The sequence below is a fragment of the Lonchura striata genome, chromosome 7 (assembly GCF_050655825.1).
Source record: "Lonchura striata isolate lonStrDom1 chromosome 7, ASM5065582v1, whole genome shotgun sequence".
NCBI classification, from domain to species: domain Eukaryota; kingdom Metazoa; phylum Chordata; class Aves; order Passeriformes; family Estrildidae; genus Lonchura; species Lonchura striata.
Genome location: NC_140709.1, coordinates 25,771,037 through 25,796,586, shown reverse-complemented (window position 1 = coordinate 25,796,586; position 25,550 = coordinate 25,771,037). Strand labels below are relative to the sequence as shown.

Sequence of the window (25,550 nt, the reverse complement as noted above, 5' to 3'; positions counted from 1 at the left end):
AACTGCAGAACACCACCTCATCCCAGTCACTGCCTGCTTTGGCAGGTTCATAGAAACAGGACAGGGACACACTGGGGCACCAGCATCTGTACTCTTTGTAAGGTAGACAAACTGTGACAGGCTGGCCCCCACCAGTACACTTTAGTTCTAAATAATTTTTCTAAATTATTTTTAGGCTAAAACTGCACTGGTGAGAGTGATCCTGTCTGGGATCACTGGCAGCACTGGGCCATGGCACAGGGTGACAGGAAAGAACTCGCATCCACTTTGGGGTTTGCTCTCAGATGCTGCTTTTGGGCCAGAGCAGCTTCTAGCCATCCCCAGCTCTGACAGGAGACGCTGTGTGTGTGTGCACTGGATCTGTGTTAAAACCCCATGTCACCTTGGTGTGCCACGCAGCCTGGGGTAATCCAAAAGGAGAGGCAGTGCACAGCAAAGGAGAGCAGTGGGCATGGCCCTGTGTGCCTCCAGTTGCACCTCATTTTGCTGGGGCTTCTGCTACCCACAGCCCTCTTCAGTTTAGTTTCCTTGTTGCTGCTCTTTCATTAATAAAAAAGTCACTGAAACATAAACATCTCTACCATAATGTTTATTAAATAGTAATTTTAAAAGGTTTTTATACAAATCATATAAACACAGTCTTATTTTTTGTTTTGTTTTCTTTGTTTGTTACACCGAAGAATCACAGTAAAAGCTCTTTAAGTCCGTAAGTCCTGGCTCAGCCAGTAAATGGTCAAATACCTTGAACTGCAAACCTTGGAAAATTTCCATTTCTGCATATAATTTCTTAATGGTCTAATTCCCATGCTCACCTCCAGCACCTTCCCACAAAATGAAATCAGCCAGAACTACAGCCTGCCCATTAGCAACGTCCTGCCATGGGAAGCGTGTGGAGGCAACAGCCCATTTAAGCAAAGGCATTAATGCCGATTTTTTTTTCTTTTCTGAATTTCACAGAGGGAATTGCAATCAGCAAACCTAATCTATTTGCAGAGGAGGATGCAATGAATTGAATGCACTGATGACCTTTCGCCCCCTCCCTGCTGAAGTTACAATCAAACACAGTTTTCCGTAGAACAGTAAAGCACCCGGCAGAGGTAAGTGAGGTATTGGCTGTGCAGCATGATCGGCCTTCTCTCGCCTGGCGAGCTCACACGTGGGCCTGCCCCAGCTGCCAGGGGCCAGCGGGACACGTGGGCTGGGCGCTTCGCTGGGCCCGTGCCACGGTAGTGCCAAGGTCAGCAGTACTCCCCTGCCCCAGATCAAGAGACACATCAACACGAGTCAGTCCCACGGAATAAGTCACATACACGATACATACAGAGAATTCACGTGCGTGTGCAAACACACTATTTCTGAATATATCTATATATGAACTCTTCTCTCTGTACGCCTACTAGACACCATAACATCACCTTTTTAATTATATATTTTCACCTATTGTTTGCCTAAATTGGCTTTTTTACTGTATGGTCCTTTTCCATTCATCCTTCCCCTCTCTGGTGATTTGAAGGGAATGAAATCATTGAGCAGCAGCAATCCAGCTTTGAAATGGTCTGGTACATTTCCTCTCACTGCCTCTGTTTCTTTTGTACAGTAAAATAACACCTCTGTAGAATTTGTCTGTGAAAAACGCCAAAAGAAATAAGGTGATTCGAAAGGAGAATCAGAGACACATTTACTGCTGTTTTTGTCGGGTGCACAGTGTGAATTAGAGGAAGGAAGGCCTTTGTGTGCGCGCATCTCTGCGTGTGTACACGAACTGCGGTGTGCTGATGACGCAGCTGCCGTATCTGCTCCTCCAGTACACGTGCACCTTTCTCACAGCAGAGGAGGGCTTTTTCCCTAAAATCTTATTGTCTGAGGGAGCTCTTCATGAAACAGTAGACAAATTTTCCTATTCCCACAGCACCAAGGAGCAGCTGTGGCACTGCTCATGTGTCCATGCTCATCTCCTCTCCAGATGTTGCTTGTGTTCCCAAACACCTGGACTCCTGCCCGATGTGTTTGTGGGGCTGGGCAAACTGAGCTTCACAATACATCACATCTTTGTCAATAGCAGTTGGTGAGAAAAATAATACCATCCACAACCCAAACTACTTGCCAGGTAAAATGTAAAAGTCAGGACATGTCAGGTATTACTGAAGAGCCCCTGGAAAAGCAAACCCAGTGTTTACGTATGTGCAAGCTGATAGAGGCGATCCATCTATACGGAACTGGGAATGAAGGCATTGGTTTGGGGTTCAGCATTTCAACTCTTTTTCTCCATTCAGTTGTTTTTATAGCACTCCTCTCCCACAGCACAGTGGTAAGTGGAGAGGTACCAGCTGCCACACAATGTAGCCAGACCATTTGAAAGTAGAAGGACCAGATTTCTGCTGGGCTTTAACCAGCAGAGAGTGGTGAAGAAGAGCATTTTGTGGGGAAGGATGAAGGCCTCACTTGCTATTTGCTACAGCACTGATCATCAGCTGGAGGAAAAATACTTCTAAGGCACTTGTTCAAAGTAAAAAAAAAAAAAAAAAAAAGCTCATAGATAGAACTTGGGGTTTTTGCTACTGATCAGGAGCAGCGCAGCTTTGCTCCAAAGGGGATGTGGTGGCAGCTGTTTGGTCCAGAAGTGCTGATGGCACCAGCTCACACCCCCCAGCTTCAGGGGCAAGGGGAGCATCAGGAAGGTGAGGAGGTGCCAGTGGGCACCAAGGCTGTGGGCATGGCTCCAGCCTCCTTCCCTGTTCATTTTTCCTTCCTGGCACTTTGGAGAGGCTTCAGCACTGTACCTCAAGTCACACCCCAAATGAAGCCCACTTCCCAAAGCCATTGCCTAAGCACCAGCAACCCAACCAGCTCTATCTTTCATTTGCTGCAATTTTCTCATTATAGCAAAAAGAAAAATGGCAGGCTCAAGGAGGTGGGAGATTTAAATAAAGGCCTTCCTGATTAAGGCCTCCACTGTTGCAATCAAAGATATGGATTTAATAAATGGCTCTTATTCAGAAATCACTTTAAGGCTCTTCAGCTTTTCTCAAAGAGGTGCTTCTGCACATAGGGTTTCCCTTCTATTTTCTTTCTTAATGATTTCAGAAAGCACTGTTGTTACTATTGACAGTAAAGCCAGTATCCCACCTTTCCCCTGCTACCAGGAGAAGGAAAGTTGAAGGTAACGACATGCTTCCATTTTCAGGACTGCAAACTGCAGCTTCCTGTTCTTAGTGTGAAGTGCACAAATCCCTACAATGATATCTGGACGGAGTCTAAAATGGACAGGGGATCTGTGTGTGTGTGTGTGTGTGTGTGTTATTTCTAAAGAAATCCCTCAGCCTTCTCAGCAACTTACCAGAGAAAGGAGGTGGGAAACAACAATCAGCATTTAGTTTCTCACATCCAAAAGGTAAACCAGGCTCCCTTACCACATCCCAACCACTCACATTGGCAGAAAATGAAGATGAACCAACAAACAAGGGGTTCAGTCCCCCTCGCCCAGCACAGTCTGGTTTGCAGGAAAGCCACTCGGTCCTGGTGGAGTGTGACCCAGCAGCAAGACTTGGTGGCAGGAGCACAGCCTCTCCTCACTTCCGCTCCCCTCATTCCCTGTTATGGCATTCAGTTCCCATAGAAAACAGCAAAAAATGTACCCTCCTGCCAGCCCACCTCACCGGGCACAATGCCAAGGGTGATCCCCAGGCACCCATCAGGCCTCTGAGCAGCACTTCTGGTGGTTCATCTTCACCTTGTGCTTGATGCCATCGTACAGTTCGAAGTTGTAGTTCTCCAGCGTGGTGGAGCTCCGTGAGGACAGCCCGGCGTACGAGCACGTGCAGTAGAGGAGCAGACCAGCGCAGATGGCCCCGAGGAGGACACCAAGGGAGCTCATTGCTATAATGGTCACCAGGATGGGATCCAGGGTGTACAGCCAGCTTTTCTCTTTGTCCAGCTTCGGGGTTCCTGGAGAGTTAGTAGAGAACAGTGTGTCGTTCCTATCCGATCCAAAGTAATCTGCAGTGGAACGGGCACTTATTATCAAGGGATCACTTTTTATTCCCCCCTCACCTTTATACATTGCTTACTTGGAGTTGTGATGGCTTTGCAAGAGTTAAAGTATATATATATTTATATCTATCTATCTATCTATCTATCTATCTATCTATAGATATATAGATATATATATAGATATATGGGAATTCAGGATTCACTAACTCAGGTCTAGAAATGTGAAGCACCAAACTTCTAATAAAGTTAGGCACCCTGATTCACTTTTAGACATCAGACTATTGACACAGCATGCAAGCATTTTACACCCACAAAAATTCTGGCCCTTCCAGTGCCACTAAGTTCAAAACTATGGAATCAATCTGTCACAGGTCTCAGACTTAATTTTCTTCATTTACAAGTCAAAATTCCGTGCAAGCAGCAATTAATGCTTAAAAAATCAGTTTCACTTGTTCTAACACAAATACAATACATTGACTTTGCAAGGTCGCTGGCTGTTGGAAAACAGGAAAAGAAAACCAATGCCTTTGAATGCTAAGCCATCACTTCAATGTATGTTCTCCAGTGTGTTCTAACTCCTAACACCACTAAAGGTGAGGTTTGTGAGTAATCTGAACATCTGATACTAAAACACAAGCTGCCACAGCTGAATTGTCCATGTGCATATGGACAATGTCCATGTCCATGTCCATTTGCATACCAACCTGGATCGTCGTTGTCTTCAAAATCTTGCTCAGAGCTTGGGAAGTCATCCTCCATTCTTGGAAAGTTCACTAGAACAACAAAATGGGAAGCACTGTTTGTTAAATTAGGCCTTCTTGGCAACATCATTGTCACTGGTCACTGGGCTGTGAGACCAGCCAGAAGAAAGTAATTGTTAAACTACTACAAGGCTCTTCCTTGTGGAATGAGGAGGAGCTCATTATCTTCTTCCCTTGGCCAAAGTCAATGAAGACTCTTGCACACTTGAGAGAAGAGGATCTTCAAACTATGTCACATTTCATAACCACCAAACCACTAGCTTTTAAGAAGAAAAGAGAGTGAGCGAAAAGCAAAGAAATCAGACACTTTGAATAGCACTAAAATATTGTCACTGGTGCCTCCATAATGGCCATAATTTACTATTAACATGATCATGAGTATTACCCTTACACCTTTGAATAGGATCTTAGTGACTGTCATTACTTGCCACTAATGCTGGATCCATTTAGCACACACTCTACTTTTCATCTTTTCCCATAAGTCTGACTGGATATAGAGCTTCAATGACCCAGCTCCTCTTTGGGTTTCAGATAAATTCACAGTAATTTGAGGAATTTATGTATCTTCATTATATGTTTTAATACAAAAGCTGGTTGAAATTGAGAGAGAGGCAAATGGGTGTCCATATCTAGGCCCTTATGTTAACATTTCCCCGGTCCAAATTCCTTTTACTGGTGACATTTCTTTCTGTTGTTCAGCACAGATCAAGGACTAGGAATCAAATGCACATATTATAATCTGAGCAGAAGTAAGTTATTTTCCTGTGCAGTCTTCCTATCATTTTCTCTGCATACAGTTACTATGGCTCTTTTCCACTTTTCCAAAAGAAAATGTCTTTTCCTTTCAATCTGTGAAGAGTTTTCAAAGCTAACTGTAATTTGGGGCTCTCAGCTGAGAAGGTGTCTCAAAATGATCAGGAATGCAAAAAATCAGGGACTAGAAAGCGATAGAAGTCACACCTTGGAAGTAGTTGTGGTTGGAACCAAGATTACCTAATGTCTTGTGCCAAAATGGCAAGAGTTTTTAAAGAGGTTACTTACAACAACCAAAACTAAAGATTGTAACTTGTACCTAAAAAGCCACATGCAAAGAAATTATTCAAAACCTTATAAAAGAATATTTCTGCATATTTGCATGGATATGCAGGACTTGAGAAGGCCTCCTGGATTGTCAAATACAGTTCACTTCCAGAGCGGGGTCTCTGCTGAAAGCCATGCTGCCCCAACACCACCCGACCCCTGACAGCAGCGATCCTCTGCTCTGCCATCCTCTACCTTCTCACTCCTCGGGTGGAATTGTATCTGCACCCAAAGAATTAAGGGATTTCTTTGAATTTGCAAGTGAACCAGGCAACAGGTTCACAGCCCAACACCTGCCCCTCCTGCCGATGAGCTCTGCATCGAGTGAGTCAGTTAAGCTGACTCAAGGCTGCTGGTACCTTGTCGAAGAAACACAGGTGCACGCTGCCTTCTGTAAATCCTCACTTTAGCGGTGAGTTCGCATGATTTCTCAAGAGCTCTCGAACTGACAGGCCCAGATGGCAACATCTTAGGGCTGGGAGAACTGCCTGAGGGCCTCTTGCAAACATTTAGATCCAAACATGTGGAAAAATAACTTGCAAAGCAGTTCACACGTGGAGACGTCTGAACTGCTAGTCACCCACTGGAAGACAAGCAGTGAGCTTTGCCATCCGTGTCACCCACACAACCCCACAGAGATTGTACAGAAACTTGCTCAAAGATGAGCAGAGGTCGAAATTAGATGACAGTCTGCCCAAGGAGTCTGTGTGTGGAAAAAGGCTCTTGGAAGTCATTTGACATTCCATATTGTAGCTGCTCTAAATTTTGTGTGAGAACAAGCTAGCAATTTGATCCTTTTGTAATTTCCCAGGGTAGCCTTGAGGGAAAAGCCAGAAATAAAAAAGTATTGGTTAATCAACACTTTCAAAAGAACACCAGTTCTTTCCAGCCTGAAAGGAAGGAGCACTGGGAAAACTTGAAAAGAGAGAACATTTATACAAAAAGCCCAGCCTAGAATCTGTTTACTCTTCTAGTGATTTGCTCAATTCCCCATGCTAATACAACTCTTAAGTCCTGCTTAAATGATATCTTCCTACTTGACTATTTTCCTTCTTCCTCAGGCCCTCATTCTTCTGCTCCCCACATGCCATTTCATTGCTATTTGATTGTATGTTATCATGCAGGGCTCTACACCCTCCGGAAAGCTTTAGAAAAATATAATTTGATGTTTCTTTTTCCATACTAGGGCTTCTCGAGTCATTAACTGAATCAGCTCAGGCTGTGTGGGTGTCTGTGGGAATTGAAGCTGGTGGTCTCAGTTCAGTTCCTAGTGGAGATGATTTAGAATCTAGCCTGTCATATAATCTAGCCTGCTGTTTGTCATCAGTTAGTCTCCTTTGGGACAAGTCCCAGCAATACAGTGACAAGTGGAGCAGGCCACAGAAGGCAATTCCCTTAGAAAGCAGTCCCCAGAAAAGTCCTGCAAGCTGGTGGGCAGAATGGGAAAAACATACATTGCTCTGTGTTGTGGAAAGCTGCTTCCTTAAAGGGTAGATTTCAGACACAACTTACCTTGCATTTTAAAAGGGAAAAAACATTCTGGAGAAAGGTTAGCAAGAAAGTTAGGGGGAAACTGTAATTAAATATGAGGAATGATTTCTCCTGAGTGAAAGGCCATTTTTAAAGCCCGTGTGCCAAATGATAGCTGTGAGCACCTAGCCAGTCCTGGCCAAAAGATGATATTAGCAATGATGTTGGAAACAGCCGGATGCCAAGAAAGGCTGTTATCTAGTGGATCTGAGAGCACTGCCAGCTAAAAGGCTAATTTATGGAACCTGAAAAAAGAAAGATAAAATTCTAATCAGATAAGGGCTGATTTAAGTACCATGTTTGTATGAGCTCACATGGAGGGAGAGCAGGAGAGAAACAGTATTTCCAGAGATTAAAGAGTTTAAGTGTACATCTGTTTTAAAATAGTAGCAGGGGTGAGAGGGATGGTGCCAGGGTGGACAAGAGGGGCAGGAGAGCAGACAAGGTTCTCTGGTGTCCCACCACAGACATACACATGCCTTTGCAGGAAAGCTCTCCAAACCTGCCCGGGGCAGCTCACCTCTCCAAAGCTGAGCTCAGCATGTCTTATGGCCTGGCACGTACTTCCCACCACCACGGGTGCTTGATGCCAGCCTTCCTGCATGGGCTTACCAGCAGCACCACCGCTGGCAGAGACCTCCACACCAAGCCAAGAGCTATTGCTTTGGAGAGAACCCTGATTGCTGGAACCTGGACACATTCTTCAAAGGCAAATGACAACTGTCAAGAAAAAAAATGCTGTTTCTTTCTAGTCTGACTTTGTCTGGTTTATGTCCGGACACCAGGTGCTGCCTCCTGCCAGGTCGCTGGGGGGAGCTCAGTCACCCTGGGGCAGAGCTCTAGCATCTGGCATCTCTCTCTACACACAGGCATTTGCATATTATCTGTGGTGCCTCTTGGAGTCTTTCTGGCTGAACAAAATGAGCCTCTCAGTAGGAGGTGCCTTTCCCAAACAATATATCAAACTTGCAGTAATTTCCAGATTTTATTATTGCCCGCCTAGAGCCACTCTGGCACAGGACAGCCTTGCTGGAGAGCACCCAGGATGCACTCCCACCACCCCTGTGCTCCTGCTCCCCACTTTCTGCAGGGGTCCACAACCTCTGGGGCTGAAGGTGATGCACCAGGTGATGGGGGCTTTGTGAGCTCTGCTTCCTACAGTCTTTAATTCCCAGTAATATCTGTGGCTGTGCCTGCTGGGACAAAAGAAGCAGAGTGTGTAGGAGGAAGAAAAACAAATTGCTGGTTTTGGGGAAATAAGCAGCACATGGTTGTTTCCCCACTGTGGAAAGGACTCGAGGGCAGCCAGCTACATGCTCACCCCTCTCTCCTGCTGCTACAACATCCCTCTTGGCCAGTGCTATCCTGGGCAGTGAAGGGAGCATAGGAGGTAGACCGCTGCACTGCCAAACAAGTGCCCATGAGGGTATGAAACATTAAATGCAGCCAAAGCTAGGAAAACGGGGTCAGAAATTGACATTTCCCAGTCTTGGCATAACGAGACAGAGCCCCGGCTCCGCTCTCATCCTTGCTTTTCTCTCATTGCTCATTCCCAGTCCTTTCCTCTCCACAGCAATAGTGTGACTCCAACACACATCATTTTGTTTTGACACAGCAGAGCAGCCGCCGTGGCCTCGCCTTGACACCGCTCTGCTTGGCGGCGGCGCAGCGCTGCTCCTCTGGCTGGGAGCCGCGGGGGCCGGGGGTGGCACCTCCCACCCTCTCAAAGCAGCAGCACGGGCTCCACGCAGAAACACTCCCTCTGAATCCCCCATTGCTCTATTTCCAGCTGAAAATCTACCTCACTTCTCTCTTTCCCACTCCTTCAGAAACACAGGACTACTTTAGTTTACAGAAGGGATAAATCCCTGCCAAATTTCAAATTAAAACAGTGCTTTGGCTACAGTTAAGCATTAAAGAAAGCAAACAAGCTGCCACTCCCTGGCTCGGCCTTCCTCTGCAGTGCAGGAACCTCTGCACCTTATTCTCAGATTGCCTTGGGGCTGCCCTGGTGGTAGCCAACTGTGCACACCTCAGACAGCACAGAACCATTGTAAAGGGGGACATGGATGATCTCTTGCAATCCTTGGGCTTCCAATATGGAGATAAGGTGGGAAAGTATGGCTGGGCAAGTGAAGACCCCCCACCAAAAGCACTTGGAGACATGGAGCCAGGCTGGGAAAGTTTGGTGTGGAGGTGGCCGTGAGCAGGCAGCTATTTCCAGCCCTGGTGCCGCCCTCCAAAATGTGGCACCTGGCCCTGCTGCACGCATGGCAGATGGCCAAGGTGGCTACCCAAAATGAGTACCCTGCCAAGCCCTCCCTGCAGACACACCCCCTGTTGCAGCCTGACCCCTTCTCCAGCCCTGCTTCTGCACCTCTCCTCAGCAGCGGCACCAGGCCAAGGAAAAGGGCGGTGGTGGCATGTGCGGGTATGGTGACTGTGGCGTTACACAGAGCAATCCTCTCCCTCTCCCTCTCCCTGACTCCCAGCTCTGGACAGCCCAGGTCCTGACACGCAGGTTCTGTGCTCCGTGCTGAGCTCACCTACCCCAAACCCAGCAGCTCCTCGCCACAGGGGCAGCACTGGCCCCTGCTGCCACCACGCAAGGGCTCGGAGCTGGGGGAGAAGCCGGCGGCTCTGTGGCATCCCGGTACGTTTATCACCGTCCCCGTGGTTGCTGTTTGTTTTTACAGTGCAGTGGCTAAGGACACGATTCCTCACACTGGCAGTCACGCCTGCAGTCTCTGCTAAGAGCCGCCAAAGCCACTGATGGAGGAGCTGTGGCGGAAAGCCAAGCGGCTGTCCAAGCTCGCCTCGGGGCCTCGCCTGCTGTCCACACGCCTCACGCCGCTGCCCTGACATGGGCTAAGTGGGGGCTGGCCCTGGTAATGGCAGTAGGTTTTCACAGGGTTTCTAGAGGGACAAAAATCCAAACATAGCCCCACGCACAGCCTGGTTTCTACCTTGTTCCCTTGATGTGGCAGCAGAGGCATTTCTGCCAAGCCAGGAAAAGCCAACCTCACATCCACAGCCCGGGGACAAGCAGCTCTGGGGTCGCTTTGCCAAGTGCCATCCTGCAGGTGCCTGCCCTGGCAGGAGGCTGACCCAACTGTGCAGCCGGTCCCGCGGCTGGTGAATGAGCTCTGCAGCCTGCTCCTGCTCCATCAACCATCTCAGGCACGCTGACATTGCCAAGGCACAGCCTTTCCCACGGCACCCTTTGCTTTGCCAGGTCAGTGCTCCGTCTCTCCCGTCACCCCTAGGCACTGGCTTTGCCCCAGTGCTTACAGAGAGTGCCCATGGACTCCCTGCTGCTCCTTCAGTACAACACCAACTGTAGAGATAAGATAAAAAGATTGACACCATCACAGCACATACCACTAGGGAGCCACCCCCAAAGCCTCACCGTGACACACAGGACACAGTGCTGTTCCCTGAAAAATAGAGCCCCCACTGCTCCCCCAGAAAGTTTTCTTCTTCTTTTTTTTTTTTTAAGTAGACACCTAAATGCCTGAAGTTACTGGCAGAAGAGTTTGCATCAGAATCACACTAAGTTGTGTTTATTTCCTGAAACAAAGCATGCTAATTTTAGCTGCTTTCTTGCCTAGGATGTGCTGCAGCCTGAGCAGCACCCAACTCTCTGGCCAATCTGTCTGTGGCGCACGTACAGAATAATTAATCCTGAACCATTTCTCCCTTTTCGTCTGTTTACTTAACAGAATTTTTTTCTTCCTTGTTGGGAAGCCATCAGTCAGTCTCTCCCTCCCTGTTTTTCACATGTGCATATTTGTTTTGAATTTTGCTTGAACAGTCGCTGAAGTGTACAAAATGCAAATTACAAGTGTAATTTGCTTTGCTGTACAATTACAGAAAAAAAAAAGTCCTCACCCAAAAAAGCAGCATGGGTCCTCAGCTTTGCTTGTGTTTGAATAGCCAGTATGAGGGATCACATTTGAATTATTTTTTTGTTGATGGCCTGAATTCCTAGTAAAGTCAGGAAGTTTCACTGCAAAGCTGAGCTTTATGCCAGGGTAAAGAATATGAGAGAAAGAAAATAAAGAGGGAAGGAAAAACCTCTCAAACTGGCAGCAAAATATATTTCACATGAAATGTGATGCTGCTGACTCTGCTGAAGGGGTGAAGGGTGCACTTAGGGAAGATGGGAAGCAGAACTGCTGCAGCAGAGGTCCCTGTAACAAGTTGGAAGGACTCAGGTGGAGGGAAAGCAGGGGACATACATCTGTCCAAACACTCGCATACAGGTCCCCTGCACAGTCTGACAGGCAAAACCAGGGATTGCACAGAGAGGAAAGCATTGCTGTTTTCATTATTAATTTTGCCAATGGCTTGCCCGTTTTTTGCTGAGCTCAGGGACAGACGTGCGGCTCAGCTGAGCTGGCAGCCAGGGCAGCCCCAGGGGCCCTGCAAAGTCGGATGTCCTGTCCCAGCTGGAGAAATCCTGTGCAATCACACTGAGCAATTTAGCACTTAGGCAACACTGGTGAAATCCCCAAACAATCCCAAGAGTCAGTCCAGCCTCCCAAAACTCCCATAAGGACTGGTACAAATGTAATGGATCTAAAAGCTGCTATTAATGGCCCGATCCTGAGTGCAGCGAGGCAGGGAGCCCACAGCAGCTGTGCTGCTGGGAGCTGGTCTGCACATGGCAGGATCTGGAGCTTCACTTGGCTAACAGGAATAGCCTTGATGCTCCAAAGAGTTTTGGAACTCTGCTTTGCTTCAACCAACAGCATGCTCATTAGCAAAGAAAGAAGAAAGAAAAACCCCAGATATTTGTATAAAAATATCATCATTTTATTACATTCCACACAATACATCTTCAAAGAATTTCAAATTTCCACAAGATATTTTTCACACACAGGCAACTGGGCAATGCTGGGGATGTCAGGGCTCAAGGAGTAGGGGAGAACTGGGAGTAAAAATCTCGAAGTGACCTTCTGTTTTGTCTTTGGTGATTTTGGTTTAAAAGACAGGGTGCCACATTCTCCTCTCTGACACACCAATGCACACTTGCTAAGTCTGTGGGGGTGAACCTGGTCAAAGTGAAATTGTCTGAACTAGGGAGACTGAACTGACTTTGGAAACGGGACAATATCTGCTGACATGGCTTGGGCTGACCTGAAAGTAAGCACATGCCACTATTTCATATCTGTTTTAATTTGCAGCTGACTGAGGGGGATAGGAATCCACATCCCAAACCAGATGCACTGAACACCAGTGCTGTGTGATAAGGAGGCTCATGGTGAAAGCACTCTGGCCCTGGAAGCCCCTCTCTAGGGGCTTTTCAATGGCACTGCCTTCCAGGTGACAGGAGCTCCCCGGGTCCATTCTGGCCCTGTGGGACAGGCATGTCCCTTCTGCTCTCAAAAACCTTGTGGGAGCCAGGCCCAGGTGCAGCGGTGCCATGAGCACCCACCACGCCTGATGTGTGCACCATGGCACATCACCCTGGGCTTTTCTGCACTCCTTGCTTCTTTCAGACACTTGCTGCTGCAGCTGAGAGGATCCCACTGAAATCTGCTGTGCAACCAGCATGGGGAACTGAAAGTGACTGCATGAATTAAGGCAAGGAGGGGGATAGAGTGACACCCCCATTGACAGACATCCCCTGGGGATAGAGCTATGCTGCGGGGGCCAATACCACTTCAGCACAGTTTGTAGTTTTACTTTTTTCCCCAAACAAAAAGGCAGCTCAAGACTGCAGGGAAGTTAACAGAGCTGCTCATCTTGATTAACTTTATGCAATATTAATGGACAAAGGAGGGATGGGCACTAGCAAGTTTAGAAGGGGAGAGGGAATTTGATCACTCATCACAGATGGACACAAACAAGATGGAGAACCTTGCTCACTGGAGGTACTTTTTTTGCCTGCAAACAGATTAGGGTTAAAAATTCAAACCACTTTTGCATTCAGTAATTTATATAAGGCATTTCCACTACAATACGCTGGGCCATTCAACAGTCGGAGGCGTGTGGAGGCTCCTCCTTGCCTCCCCAGTTAAAGCAGCAGCAATAGCTGGGCCCCCCAGGCACGCTGCCTGGGCTTGGCTTGCTAGATGTTACTGGCGCTCTAAGAAGCAGAACATTAGCAAACGCAAAACTGACATTCTAGAAAGTCAACGGGCAATTTTTATGATTCAGCAGCTATGGATTGGGCAGAAGGAAGAAAACCAAACCCAGAAAGGGGAACTATACTTGTCCCTTGAACATTTCTAGCAGAAAGACAAGGAGGAGCCCTCTCCCCCTTCCCCGTGTAAAAGCAAAACCATCAGCACCCAGAGTGAGGATACTTATTAAATAAATAAACCTTCAATTCTCAAGAAACTACAGTATTTAGCATCCACTAAGACCTGCTGAAGTCTAGTGTTACCCTAAGGCTGGCTTTAACAGATACAAACAAAACATTCATTATGAGCTTCTCTGATATAAGGCAACTTTAAATAGATTCACTTGTAGGTGGGGGAAGAGGAGGGCTTCCCCTCCCTCCTCCAAACAATGGCTGTGTTATCATGTTGGCTGCAGAAAGAATAAAATGGAGAGATCTTGCTTTTTGAACCTCTATGGACCTCTCTGGATTCTTCTAGCCATCTGAGGTGGACATTCCCACTGTCCAGCCTGGCCTTTCCTCAATTTGCACCCAAGACATTAACACCATCAAACAAGAAACCCAGCCACAGCTAGATAAGGCAACAAAAAAGCATTGCTCTCTTCCCCAAGTAAACAAATCAGGGCATTCACCATAAACACGTCCCAGACCTTCCAGAAAGGATGTGGGAAGGAGGGAAAATTAACAACAACAAAAACAAAAATAAAAGCATTCCCTGTGCAAGTAGAAGCAACAACAAGCAAATTAAAAAGGGGCTGTTTCTAAATATACATTCAGTCAGTCAGACACACACAGTCCCATGCACACTCACACGCAGGTTTAGCACGCATGCGCACGAGCCTCACACACAAGCTTCCAAGCTCACCATCAGGTTCCCTTGCAGGTTGCCTGCTGGGAGGAGAAAAAAAACCCCAAACCCAAAGAAGCTGACCAACAACAACAAAAAGAAAAACTCCCCAAACAAACACAACAAAACAAAATAAACCCCCACCTGACAACCCAAGTATCCTTGAAAAGTAATAGAAAGGGAGCGTTCACTTTTGAAGTGAAGGGGCGGTGTGTCTCTTCTGGCGATCCAAGATGCAGCATTAGTTTAGAGTTTGTAAAAGATTCGGGGAGGGCTGGGGGATGGAGAAGGGATGGAGATATCTAAGAGTTCACACGTATGCTAGGTAAGGAAAAAAGTGCAAAACTGAGGCAACATATTTGAAGTCTTAGTTTCTGTCTGTCTGTTTTGTGTTTTGTTTGCTTTCTTGTTCCTGTTCGGCTCTCAGCAGCGCAAGCTGGGGTCTTGCTCTAGTTTTATGGTTAGGGTGGGCTCCACGGCCACAGGGGCCCCGTTGGCATAGTGGGAGGTTTTGTAGGTGATGGAGTGATCACTCTTCTTGGCCGCATAGCGGAACCGGTGGTAGTGGAGCACAAGGGCCAGCGCGACGGAGACCAGCACCACAACAGCACCTCCGGCGGCAATAACGTAATACCAGTAGGCTGGGATGGGCTGCACTGACACCGTGTCCACTGTGGGCTCGGTCCCTGGCAGGAGGGTTGCCCCTGGGGAGGAGACACAGAACAGGGTTGCTAGGTGGGAGGCATGCAGACGCACAAAAAGAAACACACATGCTTTCAAGAGTACAGCACGGAGCAACACGAGGTCCCACAGCCGCCTCCAGATACAGGGCATGCTCCTAGGGGAGGGCACAGCCTGGCATTTGCTGAGCCCACATATTCAAGGGCCTTTCTCTTCCCTTTTAATTAATCAGGCTGCCTGGAACGCAATACAAAATACATATGCACTATTATTACTGTTATTTCTGGCATCTGAATATTTCTGAATGTTTTTTTTCCTTCCTTATTTTGGCCATCTCCGGATCAGCCACCTGGTTTTGTCTCCACATGGCAGATGTTGTCAAGCAGTGACAAAACACATCACGTTCATAATTGGAAGAAAAGCATGATCTCAGATGGCCGAGGAAGTTACCACAGGAGACTGGGAAAGAGATTACAGGGAGAAGCGTTTGTCATTTTTACTGAAAAAACAGAGAAGTTCTCTGTTGAAAGTGCTCTGCACACAGGTCTAGTCTCACTAGGTGCCCCATTCACAGACCTATACAGATTTCCTTAGTATTTATTGAAGTGAGAAGGGACAGTTATAATTATTTACAGGGCACAGACTGCAAAATTCAACCCGATATTCAGACAAGGAACCCATGCTCTCTGCAGCTTCAGCAAGCCAGGACTATGAATTCATGCTGACAAAGCAACACACCTCAGGAGGGCTGGAAAAGCACCTGGCCCCCTTGAACTCAGGGCCAGGCAGTGCCCAGACTCAGCCCAGCGATGGTCAGCCCTTCCTACTCTTGCAGCTGTGGCGTGTTGCGGGGCAGAGCTGCTGGGCTGCTGTCCCTGCCGGGTCACACGGGGACAGCCCCGCGCAGGCTCTGTGCCCACACCGCTCTGCGCTACTGCCCCGCACACGCTGCTCCCACCCCCCAGCAGCACTCGGGGGAGCTGCAAATAACCAGGGAGGGATGTATTTTTGCACCACGTTTATTTTCTGGTTACTTCAAGGTGGCTGCAGTTCCCACGGAAATTCTCAGGAGGGTTTGCTCTACTGCTGGACACATTGACTCCCCCTCCTGTGCTCACCCTCTCCTCCTGCCCCTGGCTGGCTAGTGGGGGGCAGCCCCCTGACTTGGTACAGCCTAGCAGAACTTTGGGGGCTCCTGAGTTTGATGTCAGCACGTTGTTCAGCTCTGTGCTAACTAAACCCCAGCTTGGTTTCCTGAGCAGGCTTGGAGGATGCCAAGGGGAAAATGCAAAACAGTGCAGGATGCATTCAGCTTTGCCAGCAGCAAGGGTATCTTGCAGCACAGCCTCTGCCCTCCCCTACAAACACTGCCTAACACCACGGTCACTGGCTGGAAATTTGGGATGGTGATGGCTTTGCTGCTAGTGGCACAGGAGATGAGGCAAAATGATGGTTCCTCTGCCACTCACAAGGCTTTTCTCCTGTCCCTATTCCCCAAAAACTGGGCACAGGGACTAAAACCAAGAATGAACAGTGCACCCAGATGAATAGCTACAACAACAACAACAATAACAACAACAAAAAACCACCCTCAAAAGCGAGAAAAAAAACACACAAGCAAGACTAAACCCTGCTTTTATAGAGCAGGAGGCTGGGAACCACCCACGTATTTGTCATTGTAGGCAAGAAAGTCGGGTGTCTCAGGAGAAGCCTAACTGCCACATATGCTGCTCTCAACCTGTCTCACCCCAGCTGCCCCTCACCATCAGGAGTGGGGGTGGCCCTGTCCCTCCTGTCCCCTAACAGTGCCTGCAGAAAGGGCATACAGGCTGGGCTGTGTGTTGAGGATAGCAAAGACAGGGAGCAGGCAGCCCTCTGACCTCTTTCCCTAACTCCACTGGCCATGCTGGTTTGGGGGAATGAAAACAGCACATCCCTGTGCCTCCCTGAGCAGCTGCTGCCCCTCAGCCGCCTGCATGGGGGTGGAAGTGTGGGATATCCCACGGGGGCTGCTGCCAGCTCCCTGTGAGGCTGAGCATGTTCAATGCTGCCTTGAGCCCCACTGATAACCCCCCACTGTCTCCCTCCACAGATGCAGCTGGCTGAGCTGGCCCAGACCCGAATGTGACCCAGCACCATCCCCACTGGATCAGCAACACCTCTCCTGTGCCTGACAGCATGGGGGTGCAGGGCTGACCCCAGGGATATTGTGGGGCTGCTTGCTGCTTGTGTTTATACTTGGTGACAGTCTCTGCTTACCTAGCACTTTGTTTCAGTGAGAGATTTACAAACAGCCTCTCACACCACTGATATGCAGCAGGTCCCATGCTGGAAGCTGGGATGGGGAGAGGGGCAGGTGTCAGGGGTGACAACAGCTCCTGAGTGTCAAGAGAGTGGGAGGAAGGCTTCCTCCTGGTGGCTGTACATTGCCCAGTGGAAGGCTGAGTGTACAAAGGGTGGATGAGGAGCACATGCCATAGTGCCCAGCCTGCAGCCCTTGCCCCTTCCCCGTGCATCTCTGCCTGCTGTCTGCCTGGGGATGGAGGGAAGCAGTATGATGTAGAGCAGATGATCCTGCTTGTGGGAAAGATCCCTTGGGGAACTCAAGCTTGCTGCAGCTTCAGGACAGCCCCTACTTGGCCCTGACCCACTTCAGATGTCTCAGCCAGGGCTTCTAGAATGAGGGGTGGTGCAAAGCCCTTCCTCAACCCCCATTTCCGCACCTCATGGTCCCGCTGAGGAGATAGCAGAAGTCTGGAAAGTTCATTTAGCAACTGAAGTCATTAAGGAATCACACTCAGTTGTCTCTAAGCTCTAATGAAGCCAATTCCCAACATTAATGATTGTTCTTCCTTACATTGCCAGACACTAAATATAGCTGCCCATCCACTCAGCACAGAGCTGATGTTATCAGCTCTGTTTTTACTGGAGCTGCTGCTCTCTGGAAGTTTTCTGTTATATCAGTGGAAAAGTTCACTGCTCAGGGAGATGGAAAAAAAAGATCCATCTTCTTAACTTAATAATTTTTCCACTCCCCTTTGCCTTCTGCCACACACACACTTGCCCTTCCTCATTTATTCACTAGTGCTCTCGTCTTAATAAAGAACTGCCTCCTGCTGTTGCTGTCAAGTTTGCGGCTGCTGTGTTTATGGCACAGCTTGGAACACCAGTCAGTGGAAACGTGATTTAATCCCTACAGGGTGGATATTTTATGTGTTGTGCTGCTAGTGCTCACACCTCCAACCTGACCAGGTATTGCCATTCTCTTTTCAATAGGGAAGACTCTATAGGGACTAGTTTTGGAGTTTTGCACTGAGAATCAAAACCAAAGAAGGAAAAGCAATAGTCATTTGGAAAAAAAAAAAAAGGAGAAAAATCCTTTCCAGAAAGCTGCCTGGAGGGCTGCCTGCCTTGCTCTGCCACTGCCATGTCACAGCTCATATTCCTTCCTGAAATCACTGACAATAACTGCTGTGGACAAGCAACACAGCTGGACTTTTCATAGATGACACAGTTGAAAGCAAGTATTACACTCATCTAATCTGAATGCCACAAAACCAGTGTCACTCTTAACCCATAACTGCTACCTGTCATTGCTCCAGGGAGATATCTCTATTTTGATTTCAGGATACTTGCAGGGAGAGAATCCACCAGTCCCAAAGACAAATTCTCCCCGTGGTCTTTCTCCATGCATTATTTTGAATATATCTGTAATTTCTAGCCTGGTATGTATCTAATTCCTTGCTTCCAGACACTTGTTGTACCCTTCCTTTAAGGGTGGAATGCATTAAGGCTCAAATGCAGTACAGTTGAAGCACACTTTCCTGGTCCTATAAGGTCCCGACCCACTAGGTTAAACATATTTTACCTACACAAATTCTCTTATTATTTGCTTTGTGATCCTGGAGTCTGTAAGGTGCTTATTTTCAGCTTTGCTCCCAAGCCAGGAGAGAAAGAATTTGCTATTATTTTTAATGGGATCTGACTTTTTCAGCTCATCATATATAATTGCAGGAGTGGGGGCTATAGAACATCTCAGTAATTAACACATAGTTTTTTCTCCAGCCAGGGACTTCTTTCCCTCATTTTACGCTCTCCTGTTGGGCATGCCTGCCTCTCCCTCATTTTAATTATCATGTAATTGCCTCTAGTCTTCATCTTCACTTCTTCATCTTTTCTCTCTGCACTTTGCTTTTTCCCAGGTCACTCCATCCCTCTGTGCAATCTATTCCTGCCTGTCATCCAGGGAAACCTTTACAACCTTTCGCTGCAATTGCAATTGCTCCCCTGTTATGACCAGTGCTAGGATGTCCTTGAGGGAACCAGGAATGGGCAGGAGCTGTTGGAACAAGCTGGCAAGTTCCAGTGGGAAGGGGAGGTGTGCCTGTAGTAGCATCTGCCTGTGGTGCTCAGGGATCTCACTGTTTCTCCCAAGCCAGTGTGCCCTGGGGAATACGATGGGGAAGTGGAGGCACTCAGGCAGCAGGGCAGGAGCAAAGGGGAAGACAAACAATATGAACTTGCAGGACTTTAGGATAAGACTGTAGAATAGAATGTGAGGACCCAAGAGAGCTTCAAACTGTAACAAGTCCCAAAAGACAAAGATGGTGTTTGCAAAATAGGTACCAGACCAGGCCTAGGAGAACACAGAGCAATGGTGGAAGTCATGAATGGTTGTGAGGCTTTAACTGCCACCTGAGAATATCACAGCAGCTTTTCAGTAACACCACAAGCCTGAATATCAGATAAATAAGCCTATAAACAAGCAGAACAGAATTCCTAGTTGTTACAGTATGGGTGTGACTGTAAAACATGGTGTTAGGCCTGCACTTGTCCCTCACGTTGGTAACACTCCACAGCCTGAACGCCCAGGGACAGAGCTGCGCATGGTTCGGTCTCAGCGCTGCCTTTGCCACCGTGGCCACAGCTCCCAGTGCACCCACGAGAGACAGCTCTGCCCACATGGAAATGCAGCTGCTTCTAGGGTACAGTCCAGCCAGTTCTTACAGTTCACCAGCACAGTACAGACATCATGTCCCACTGAGAGCAAAGGGCATGTTGATTGAATTGACAAAACAACTCTCAAAATTAAGGGGAGCTCCAAGTTTGCTCTTCATCACAACACAACCCCCAGACACATTCCTGAAGAGGCAGGCAGGAAAACAAAATCCAAATTTAAAAAACACGTAAACCCCTCAGAATAAACTGATGTCTTCAAAAGTAGATAATTTTTCCCACCACAGAGCAAGACAAACAGCAACCCCCCCCTGAAAAGAGAGAGGCAGTTCCTTGGAGTTCCTCACCTTTTCTCCTACCCTGCAGGTTTGATCAGAGAAGTGCTGGTTCTATTCTCCAGGCTAGTATTAAGCTGTTAAATGTACCATTTTCACCTTGTTCTCCTTTTATTCACTGTCACCTTCAGAGCTTCTCATGTCAGTTTGCTCTCTCACTTGTACCTCCTAACTCCTTTCCCCTTCCAAGCAGACTGGCCCCACCCTCCTTGCCAGCACTGAGCACTGCTGCTGCCACAGCATCTGTGAACTAAAGAACCACCTTCCCTCACAACAATGTGAATTACTGCCACCAGATTTCACTTTTAACTGGCTACTCTTTTTTTCCATTTAAGTCAGTTGAAAACTACTCTTTACTCCCCAGCCTTCCCATTTTAGGCTTAGCTGCTCTTCAGGAGCTAAGTGCTTCTCATGACAGCAGGTTTCCTAATGCTATTCAGTCCCAAGATGGGGGACTTGCCTGCTTGCCTGCTCCCTGTCACCTAGCACAAGTCAGAGGATGCCATCTCCTGCTGCTGTGGTGGGGGAGGTTTAGTACACACTTGCCATTTCAGTGCTCAGAACATTTGCTGTTTGTACAAGCACACACATTGCTTTCCTTCGACGTAAAAGCCCATGCCAGCAGAACAAAACCATTGAGAGAAATGCAGTTTTACCTGGAAAGTAGGAGTTCTCACCTGGGAAAGCTGTGATGGGTTCTGCAGAGGAAAAACAAAAGCTCGTATTAGAGAGGGGAGTACACACCCAGCCCCCAGTTCATGTCACCGTTGATCTGCAGTGGCCAAACGAAGCAGGCATGTGGCTGTGCCCCACAGGAGCCATTCCTGGGAACAGCACCAGGAGCCAGCCAACCTCAGCCAGGACCATGAGAAACCTGGCCCCAGCTGGGAGCCAAACAGACACAAAAAGCTTCGCTCAAAGCAGACTCAAACACACTTCAGAGAAAAATATGTCTGAGGTTGAGGGTCATTCGGATTCAGCCTGGCTGGCCTGAGTCATCCAAAGACAAAGCCTCACCTGGCCCAGTGATGAAATCCTGAAACCCCCTAAATTTCCAAAAGTGGTTTTGGTTTCTGGCTCAACTTCGGCACTGTTTCTCACACAGGAACTGTGTTAATTCTGGGCAGTGATGCCTTGCTCCTCTCTATCTCACAGTGACAAGAAACAGAGGCAAGTGATAGTTTTCCTTCTTTCAAGATCCTTTGAAGATGTAATCTATTACAAATTACTGGATCTGAAAAGCAATAATCGGTACTTACTACTGATTACTTTCTTGTAGAAGTAATAGACTTCTGATTATTTTTAGATTACTTCTGCATTATGCCTGTGAGTCACAGAAGCAGACTCTGGCTCTACTGAGTGCTATGAAATCATCACTCGGGTTCAAAATGCAAATGACACATTTGTCAAAGGAAGAAATTATTGTGACTTATTAGCATTCTTTCATGCTAAAAAGGAATCAGATTACTTCCAAGAATTATATTTGAAAAAACAGTAGCCTGTGCTGGAGTCAGCTATTCTCATGGCTCTGAAGGAAAGAGAGCAGCGTAGTATCACAACCATTTCATTATTATTTTGGTGAAACTGGAAATAACCCCTAAGTTATGTTAAAAGTTTGCAATGGGAACCCTTTGCTGGAAATGATCTGAAACAAACAATCCTTATGGGTTTTAAGATCCGCATTCAATTTCCTAGGCTAGGTAAAATAATTTTGTGTAGCAGTTAGGTGTGGTTTCTTGAACTGAAAATGCTCTAAACTTCGTAATTTATGAATGCTTTTGTTTTTGAAATATTAAGCTTTAGGTTCATGAGGCCCAAGATGCAGTAAGACTGGAGCTAGGTGAATTGCTGAGCTCCAAAGAAGTTAGATAGGAAATACTATTAGTGTTAATCATGGGTCTTGCTTCTCTTTAATGCTATAGAAGGCAAGAGATTAAAACACCACTGTCAAGCCTTAAATACTGTGAATTTGACATCTGAAGTATTAGCTTCTTTGACAGATGGGAGACCAGCAGAGTTCAAAGCATCAAAGAAACGGGGACTGACGGTGCTCCAGAGCCTCTCTGGGGCAGTCCTAGTTCTCTGTTTTATTATCAGTGCTGGCTTCTACACCATCTTCACCCTCACCTGTCTGCATAGGGAGGCAAGCAATGTATGCAGCTCTTCCCAAGCATGGTTTGTCTGGTGCTTCCTCCCCTGAGAAACACCCCTTTGGAGAGAGGGTTTGTCTGCTTGGGTTAGGAGGCACTGGGATCCTCCCTTGGTGGGGGTGAAGAGAGCAGCTTCACTGAATGGGGCCTTCCGAAGCCCAGAAGGGAGAGACGCTCTTCTCTGCTTTTTCCATTGGCTTCAGGATGGGCCAGATACTTCCTAGTGAAACATGCTTCTCCCAGGTCATGCAGAAGGAGCAGGACCTTGCTGCTCTGGGCAGCTCTCAGCAGAGATCCCACTAATTAAATACTTCTGGTCCCATGCTCAACTGGGATACCTCTAAATGCACAACCAAGCAAGACAGCAGTCAGAGCCATCAGTGTGATTGCATGGATATGCCAGCTAGAGGAAAACTGCAGGGCAATCACTCCGCCTGCAAACTGCTGAAACACTTTTTTGCTCCTTTCTTTTTTTCCCCCCAAGTCCTTTCTGTTTTTACCAGGCTTTTGGCCTGGTTTGGGAAATGGTGAATTCTAGGGCAAAAATTTCTTTTGTTATTCTGTTAAGATTGCTGTAAAACCTCTGTGCTGCTTTTTTTTTTCTTATTAGAGAAGACTCCTTTTGAACTCGTTGGCCCCTCTAAGTGACTGACAGCTGGCTTCTTTTGTTCAGCACTTTCCTTTTAAATTTGGTGTATGTCCTTATCACATAGAATAGTCCTCAGTAACCCTCAGCTGCTCTTTAAGCTTTGCGTGGCAGAGACATGTGCTTCCTTCTCCTCACACCAACGCGGGCAGAGCCCCTGTCCCCCAGAGGCTGAGTCGCCCTCATTTCTTTCTCGGGCAATCAAAGTCCCAGCTGAGATCCAGAAACTCCTGGTAACTCAGCCAGGGGAGGTGTGGCCCCTGCCAGCGTGCAAGCCAAGGCTGCCCAGCCCGAGCTGCCCTCTCTCTGTGCGGGATGCAGCACGTACCCATGCAGTTCTCCAGCGGGATCTCCGTGCCTAGCCGGATGTCATCCAGGGCCAGCTCTCCCGAGTGCCCACTGCGGATCAATCCCTCAAACACGATCTGCGGGAAATCAGGACAGAAATGTCAATGCTGAGTTGAGCACTTCCCAGCTTAGAACCACCTATGAAGAGTGGCTGCTGCTCCCAGAGGAAAGGGTGGGAAATTGCTCTGAGCTTTCCCTACAGACCCGTGGATCACCTGACACTAGTCCTGCTTTCTTGCCCTGCCTCTGCCAGCCCTTTCCTAGGGAAAGCTGCTGTGCGTGGACAGATTCAACAGAGAGATCTTTGCCTGGCCTGGCAGCTCTTGGCTTGCAATTCTTTCAGTTAAATGCCTCTCATAAGGAGTAAAGACTCAGTGAACCCCTTGCTAGCCCTTGCACAGATGGTGCAAGTGGCATAACTGAGTTACTGCAGCAGCAGCTTTGGCCCATGGTGTTAACTGAGCTATGATCACAAAAAGGAAGGGAAGGCTACAAAATGCACAGCTACATTAACTGTAAAGTGCTGTTCCCATCAACATTACATGAGAAGTATTGAAATGTCAGAGGAGAAGGGTCAGTTTATTCCAACTCAATCATAGGCAAAATATATTTACAAAAACAAGTAGAGTGGTTAGCTGTAAGAACTGCTGAGTAGAGACACGTGGAATATTTACATAATGACGCCATTATTCAGCATGCTGGTATATTGTTTAGCACACAAAGTAGTCAGCCAGTGCCCATCATTCTTATCTGTAGGCATATTGTGTTTTCTGGTATTTTATTAAAAAGCCAAACCCATACAAACGAACTAGTCAGGCAGCTCCAGTGCAAAGCTTTTGTTTTATATCCCCCTGCCAACTCTGAAGGCATTGGAATAGGCTGCCAAGCGAAGTGCTGGAATCACTGTCCCAAGAAGTGTCCAAAAGGCATGTGGATGTGGCACTTGTGGGTAGGGTTTAGTGCTGCACATGATGATGCTAGGTTAATGATTGGACTTGATCCTGGTAGCCTTTTCCAACCCTAGTGATACTACGATTCTAAGGGCCCAAATAATTTCCTAGGGCTATGTACTTCACAAGCCTTCTCTCCCCATATTAGGTGCCTCCTTTCACCTAAGGTGCCTGGGGATCCATGCCTGCCTGCAAGGACACCTCCCTGAAGGGCTGAGCATCTGATTGCACAGCAATGGAATGTCTGGGCTGTGGGTCCCAAGCTCGGGCCTTCAGCCCACGTAGGAGGCAGCAGTTTGGAGGGGTCAGTGGCCCGACAGCAGCAGATCCCTGGGTCAGGGTCAAGGCTGGGAGCTGGCTGGAGCAAGGCTCCCCACCAGGGTGGTCACTAAAGTGCTGCCTCAAGCCTGGAAGTCCATATTTCCTTCTGCCTTGGAGGGTGCTGGATGCTGTGCTGATGCTCATTAACAAGTGACACCAGTAGTGCTGTCTCCCTGGCAAATGGCACGCTGTCCGGAAGGGACAGCCATGCCAAAGACACTCCTGGAAGCAGCAGCCTCTCCATGGGGTGCAGGCACAGCTGTGCCAGAGGGGCTCAGGTGGCTGTGGCAAGGCAGCAAGCTCCATTTCTCCCTCCAGCTCATCCCTTCTCTTCCACTGATCTCTGAGAGTGGGACAGGGCCATGATCCCCCAGCCCTGCACCCAGCTCTCTGATCTAGGCTGAAGTATCAGAGAAGGGGATTCACCAACGAGCCTGCATTCCCTCTTCCTTCTCCTATGGCAACACTTGCACAGCTGAGGCTGGAGAATGGCTGTTTGCTGCCCATCCTTAAGAGCTGGCTGTGCTCCCTCCCAGCTTCCCACTTCTCCTGGCTGCTGGATTTGCTCCCTGGAGCTGCACATCTGCCTCTGGTCAGGCTATCTGATGACCTTCAGTTGGCAGGGAAAGAAATGCACAAAACAAAATTAAGGGGAAAAAAAAGAAGAAAAATGAAAAAGGGAGAATATTTGCAAAATGGGAGATCTGAGAAATATGAAAGGCAACAGGATGAACAAAGGCCCAAGTCTGTGCAGAAGACAGGCACTCTCAGAATAACAAACAGTGTAGCTTAGTTACTATGGTAACTTGAGAAACACAAAGAAAA

At 47.7% G+C, this 25,550-nt stretch overlaps 1 protein-coding gene across 7 annotated transcripts in view; it reads right to left on the bottom strand.

Annotated features, from left to right (window-relative positions):
- Positions 1 to 574: 574 nt before the first annotated feature.
- Positions 575 to 25,550, bottom strand: part of NRP2 (neuropilin 2) — an 88,661-nt gene continuing 63,685 nt past the window's right edge. Inside the window, exons 14-18 of one of the 7 annotated variants that reach the window (XR_014956751.1) lie at positions 23,435 to 23,531; positions 20,967 to 21,008; positions 14,483 to 15,042; positions 4,695 to 4,763; positions 947 to 3,996 (exon numbers count right to left, since the gene is read on the bottom strand). Coding sequence is in view for 5 of the 7 variants with exons in the window: in XM_085585209.1 (XP_085441335.1) it covers positions 3,692 to 3,996; positions 4,695 to 4,763; positions 20,967 to 21,008; positions 23,435 to 23,531 (513 nt within the window). In the remaining 2 variants the exon portion in view is untranslated. Of the gene's footprint in view, positions 3,997 to 4,694; positions 4,764 to 12,157; positions 15,043 to 20,966; positions 21,009 to 23,434; positions 23,532 to 25,550 lie in introns of those variants that run through there. The other 6 variants (XR_014956752.1, XM_085585209.1, XM_021538879.3 and 3 more) reach the window with 6 other exon arrangements.